Genomic DNA, 6155 nt, shown 5'->3' on the forward strand with positions numbered 1-6155 from the left:
GCCCCCCCCCCCCCGCTTCAGGCAGCAAGTTTAGGAAGGCTGGGCCGTGGAGGGTAGCAGTTTCATCTTGTCCTTGTCTGAAACCAGATGGGTTTCCGCTGGTCTCTACCCCCCTCCATCGGTCAGATACCCATTGACTGTATTGATCTGTGTCTGTCCCGGCACCGTTTGCTCTGGACGCATAATGAGCTAAAGACCTTTGTGGTCTCGCCCCCGAGGAGCTCACCCTGCTAGAGGCATTAGACCCACAAACAAGTCCGACACGAAAGCATTGTATGGGTGAGTTGTGTAATTTAAGTAGACGCCAGGCAAGTGGTCTGTCGTGTGTTCTTTCTTAGTCCCTGGTGGTGTCGTTGGCCGCGTTGGGGGGACTTGTGTACGTGGCTGAATGGGTGTGCAGTCTGTGGTTGAACAGGCAGCAGTGTCCTCTCTGGTTCCTGTGAGGAGACATACTCCCATGTGCATGTGACACTTACCCGGAGGCTTCTTTTCCAGAGCTCTTTGACATCTGTCTTGCCCGAGCCAAGGAGAGGTGGCGGTCCTTCAGCACAGGAGGCTCCGAAGCGGAGAACGAAGGTATACGTGGCTCTGAGTCCCGCGGGCCACCTTGGTCAATTACGTGTGTCCTTATTTGTTACATAACCAACAGAGTTTACTTAACAGGCATGGTGGTTGGTGCAAATTTACAAAAAAACTTCACAGGAAAAGGGATTTTTTTAGAGCAAACAAGTTGAAGAAACAACGTTTAGGAGAAAGCATTTACCAGTTCCTGCGGGGTGTTTGTGTCCAGACGTGCAAGAGGGCCGGTCCTAACCGGGGTTGGGGGGTTTCCTTTATTCACTGTTCACGTGATTTCCAGCAGGCTGGCCCCTAGGGCTGGGCCAGGGTTGCCTCATGCAGGATTATGGGAACTACCCCAGGGAGATGGGGCGCTGCACGTTTGCCACATGAGCTTCTGGAATTTCCGTGATGCACAGGAATGATGACATCGGTTGGTTAACTAGGACCTTGTCGTGGTTTTTTGTGTACTATGAGTGCTGGAGTTCAAAAAATACGAAACTAGTCATCTGTAAACATTTCTTAGAAACGGAACACGAGAGTGTCCCCCGCGGTAACTGCCGCACAGGCTGAGTTCCCACCAGCGATGCTGGAGACCGTGTAAACGTGTGTTGTTGTTTCCCTGGCCTGGAGCCAGTGGTGTATCGTCCTTCATTTGTCCCTCCCACTTGTTGACGTAAGGTAACATCGAGTCAGGTTTTGATTTCAGACCCTGGAAGATACCCAATGATGACCTAGCATCAGACGGGGCTGTGAGACGTTGCTCTTCAGTAAGAAACCCCACAGACCGTTGGAAGCCCCAAGTGGAGTCTGTTGGCTCACGCTGCATTTGGGCCCCTGTCCCTGTGCAGAGCAGCTCCCCTGTTCGATCCCTGTAAAGCTTCAGAGCCTTCTGATTTCGCACTTGCTTGCCCCTGACGGGTGTCGTGACTCTTGATCTTTTGATAGATGCCGGTTTTTCAGCAGCAGACCGAGAAGCCAGTTTGGAGCTTATTAAACTGGACATTTCTAGAACGTTTCCGAATCTCTGCATTTTCCAGCAAGTAAGTGGTGGTAATTTGCCGCTTTGAGTAGGTTTCATCTAAACGTCATAGACGCCAAACCGTACGCGTTTGTGATCAAGTGTGAAAATACTAGGGGATTTTGGGGGGAGTGGGGGGAGGGCAGTGTCATGTCAATACGTTTCGACTTCACCAATGAGGGGAACTGGTTCTTTCCGACAGACATTTAGCATGGCCACGTCTCTGCTTTTAAAGGCCTTTCTGGCCTCCTTTGGAAATGCATTTATGGAAGCCTTGGTAGGTGTGGCACGAGAAGGGCCCCGTGTGCTGTTCCGTCCGACAGCTTCCCTTGGTGCTGCTTCGGTTCTGGGGCCGCGCACAGCACCACTCGGGACGTGATCCGGTGTGGTCAAGCCTGGGGTGTGGGGCGGGGCAGGGCGGCTGCAGAAGTCCTTGGCAGCCGCGGGTTGCAGCGAGGGTGGGCTTCTGAGCAGATGGCCCGGGACAGTGTGACACCACTGGGTATAGAAGCCAGCCACGGGAGCCGGGATGCAGTATTCTCTTGGATGGCAGGAAAGAGACCCGTGGGGCTTTCCCGTGGGCTCCTGAATTTGCAAAGACGGGACGCAGGGCTGCCAGCAGTGGATTCTGGAACAGAAGGCCTCTTCTTCCGACAGCAGACATTTACCTGGGGGGCTTGTTGGACCCTCCCGTATCCAGTCTGTTACGGTTTTTGCCAGTTCTGCTTCTGAAATATCCTCGAATCTGTCCTTTCTGTGTTCCCGCCACCCTTACTTGGCGCAGATGCCCATCCTTCGTGGGTCGCTGCACCAGCTTCCACACGTGTCCCCGGCCTCCTCCATGCACTCCCCTTGGGGCCTGCCGAGCAACCTGGGAATCCCCGATCCCCTTCTGTCAGGCCCATTTCTAGGATCGTGCCATGCACACGCTAGGGAACCAGAACACATGGTTCACCGGCCACCTGGAGTGAGCCCGGCACGCAGGTGTAGACATTAGAGACCCATGGGCATTGCAGAAACCTGGGTGTGTCCCAGCACGGGGGAGCTGCAGCCAGGGCGTGGGGGAGGTGTCGGGAACCGGGTCACCGAGGAAGGGCTCTCAGGCTGTGCTTGGGGTAGGGACCAGAGAATGGGAAAGACATTCCGGGCAGAAGGAGGAGTAGAAGGGAAGCGTCAGAGAGCGGATGGTGCAGGGCATCTCCGCTTCCCCCGGGAGAGAACCTCGCTGAAGGATCGAACAGAGAGCATGGAGTTCGGTGCTGCGGCCCCTGCTTACCGCCTCCTGGCCGCTGTGGCCGATCCACGAGCCCACACCCTGGAGGAAGGGGAGTGTCAGGGCAGTGCTGAGACGCACTTGCAGCGTAGCTGAGAAGGGCGGTGGGAGCGCCGGGACGGGGCCCGGGAGGTGCTGGCGCCTTGCCGACGCGGACGGCCGGCGTTCCCAGGGCCGGCGACCCAGAGTGATCTCCCAGAGTCTTTCTCGGGGACTCAGCCTTCTCAGCAGATCCGCTGGGCGATTATCATGGTGCAGGGAGATGTGTCCCGAAGAAGACGAGCTTTAGGGATCTCTCTCGGATGAGGTCGGGGCAGATGGCAGAGAAGTTGGCCTTTTTCTTTCCTCCGGGTTCCTCTGGGTGTGTCCTCAGTCTGTGGTTCCCTCAGCTCCGAATTTTATAACACGTAATATTACAAAAGCAAAGGGCAGTGGGAAGGGGAGAGTGTGGGGAGATGGCCAGAGCACGGGCTTCTAAGATCAGGAGCTGTTATCTTTGTCAGAGAAAGGACACGTAGCATTCGGCAGGGCAGGAAGTCCTTTAAGTGAGAACCAATTTACCTGTAAGGAAAGTTCGCTGTAGCACTCTGGTGTTTCTCAGGTGGTGACCGTCCACACCCGTGTTCAGGGGGGGCATTTGGTGCCACCACAGGAGCTCCTGCCCGTCCCCCTTCTCTCATTTACCCTCCTGTTGTGGGCATTCCTCCCTTCGTTCCCCTGTGGTTTGGCAGTGTCTCTTTCACCTGGCGTTTTCTGTGTGCCAGAACGTGATGGTCGAGGCCACGGCGTTCTTTCTGAGTCGCATGCAGTCGCCTGTAGAGTGACTTCCTCGTCACACACACCGTGTACGCTTTTTAGTCCTCGAGTTAACTGAGGCCGCATGGCGGATGCGGGCAGGGAGAGCGGGATGCGGGCCGGGCCGGTGCTTTCACAGCATCTTCGGACACACGGACTCTGGCAGACGCGGCTCTGTACTGGCTTCTGCGCTCACTTAGAAGACTGGAAGCCCCAGCACACGTCTGGGAGGGATGGCCGAACCGGGAGGGTGTCTGGAATACCACGGTCGCTCGCGGGCCTGGACGCTTGGAGGGTAGTTCTTGACGCTGCCGTGCTGAGAAACACGAAAGAATCCGGGGAAGGGAGGCAGAGAGGCCGGTCGGGACGGCGGGTGGCGCTCACTCCCGAAGAACCCTGGGGCGGGGAGCGGGCATGCCCGCTGAACTGGGCAGGGGAGATAGTCACCCAGCGGGAGCCCGCGGAGGGTGGTTTCCTCGGGAGGCGTTCACGCCTGAGCTGCCCGCTTTCTTCCAAGCAGCTTTGCGGGTTGAGTCTGCGGCCTCTCTTGTCAACCGCGGGTCGGTAGTCCGCTTGTTGAATTGCGCTGTGCGTGGAGAGCTGCTAGCCCCGTGCTTGGCCGCTGCTTGGTCGTCTGTAAACGGCCGGCGTGACCGGCGGCAGGAGCAGCAGCACCGTCACACGCCGTCGTGAGTACTAACCAGACTTACGCACGTGTTGTTTTTGGTGTGTTGATCCTTTCAGGGCGGTCCGTACCATGACACGTTGCACAGTATTTTGGGCGCTTATACTTGTTACCGACCGGATGTGGGTTATGTAAGTGAACTGTTTCAATATCTTATACCGTTCTCCTCTACAAAGAAAGTCAGAATGTTGCCCAGCCCACCTTGGCTGCACACGTCAGGTTGCGTGCCTTCAGGTTTTTTTTTTTTGGTTGTGGTCGAGGGGGTTGGAGAGCCTGGTGGTAAATGGAGTCGCCTCCGTTTTCTTGTAAAGGGATCGAGCCGACACGGCCGCTCTGTGGCATTCATCACGTTTTAATTGGGTTTGATTTTCATTTTTTGCATGTGATTTTTTTTTTTCCCAGCACTAAATTAAAAAGACCCTAAGCAGTAACCATTTAAAAGCCACTGCTGCCGTTTTTGTGGCTTAGCAAGTGTGCGTGCGCATGGTCTTAGATTTAACACACTAAGTTAGATGCACGTTCCCACGGCACCGGGACGCTGCATTCGGGAGGGCGGTACTTCAGATGCCAGATGTGTAGCGGGGGGAGGTCCATTTATCGTTCTCTGTGGGGACGGAGGCGGGGACTGAAGGGGCGTGGGCCAGGCGGCTGACGTGACAGAGCCGTCCGAGGAGGGACAGGTCAGGGTCCAGGAGGCTCTCAGTTCGGCTTCGGGCGGGTGGCTGTGTGGGTCTTTCTAGCACGAGGGTGGGTGTTGGTGGTTCCTCTTTCGAGTGAAAGAGCAGCTCAGACTGTGGGGCTACCGTGAGTTTAACCCCCTTCTCTGCTTCCCTCAGGTCCAGGGCATGTCCTTTATCGCGGCAGTGTTGATCTTGAACCTAGATACTGCAGATGCCTTCATTGCTTTTTCTAACCTTTTGAATAAACCCTGTCAAATGGCGTTTTTCCGAGTGGACCATGGCCTTGTGAGTATCTTCAGCGTATACGCCCTGGGTACCCTGTCCTCACACAACCCGCATTGCTAACCATTGTGTCAGAGGGGAAGGGAATGTGTTTTCCAGGTGCACGGTTAATAGTCATTTGTATGTATTTCTTGTTCGTGTGTGTTTCTGAATACGTTCTTTCAGAAGTATTTCTGAAAGTACATTCTTTAAACAAGGGAGGAGGGGTGGCTCCTGCCCGCATGTACGCACTTTGTGGCACAGCAGAAGGCCTGGCGCGGGCTCCGCATCTGGGTCTGTCAAACAGAATGTCGCCTCATTCACCTCCGTTGCCTCCCACTGTCACACCGGGGCCCTGCTTCGTGCAGCGCGCTCGCCATGGAGAGGAGACGTGGTTAAGACCAGCCCCTTGATTCGACAGAGGCCGCACTGTGTAGACGCTGCTGTAGGCACAGAATAGGTGGAAGGAGCTGACAGGAGTCGCTCTCACCTGCTCCTGGGGGTGGGTCCTCTGCGTGGCGCAGATGAACCAAGGCTCAGAAACGACATGACCCATCGGGTCACGCAGCTGGTGAGTGGAAGGGGCATGAGCTCAACCCGTTCTGCTTCCTAAGCCTGTGGGCTTTCTACGGCCCGGAAGAAGAGTCGCCCGTTCAACAAGGCCATTGGCCTTTTTAATGGGCGCTGTCCGGATTGGCTGATAATTTGCTGATGATTGTCACCAGTACTTCTAGACCAAAACGATCTGATAGTTTAGATCAGCTGGAGAATATTTCTTCCTTAATGTCCTAAGGACTCTGAGGATTTCTTGCTCAGGCAGCACGTACGTTTAAAAAAAGAAGTGTTTCGGGGCGCCTGGGTGGCGCAGTCGGTTAAGCGTCC

At 55.5% G+C, this 6155-nt stretch overlaps 1 protein-coding gene across 6 annotated transcripts in view; it reads left to right on the forward strand.

Moving 5' to 3' along the window:
* Positions 1-6155, forward strand: part of TBC1D14 (TBC1 domain family member 14) — a 99250-nt gene that overhangs the window by 73937 nt on the left and 19158 nt on the right. For 4 of the 6 annotated variants that reach the window (XM_040488506.1, XM_040488531.1, XM_040488540.1 and 1 more), the window contains 4 exons: positions 496-576; positions 1507-1601; positions 4392-4463; positions 5169-5297. In XM_040488506.1, coding sequence (XP_040344440.1) covers positions 496-576; positions 1507-1601; positions 4392-4463; positions 5169-5297 — 377 coding nt within the window. The remainder of the gene's footprint in view (positions 1-495; positions 577-1506; positions 1602-4391; positions 4464-5168; positions 5298-6155) is intronic. The other 2 variants (XM_040488515.1, XM_040488525.1) reach the window with 2 other exon arrangements.

This window comes from Herpailurus yagouaroundi, unplaced genomic scaffold (genome assembly GCF_014898765.1).
Source record: "Herpailurus yagouaroundi ecotype Mexico unplaced genomic scaffold, PumYag 28, whole genome shotgun sequence".
NCBI lineage: Eukaryota > Metazoa > Chordata > Mammalia > Carnivora > Felidae > Herpailurus > Herpailurus yagouaroundi.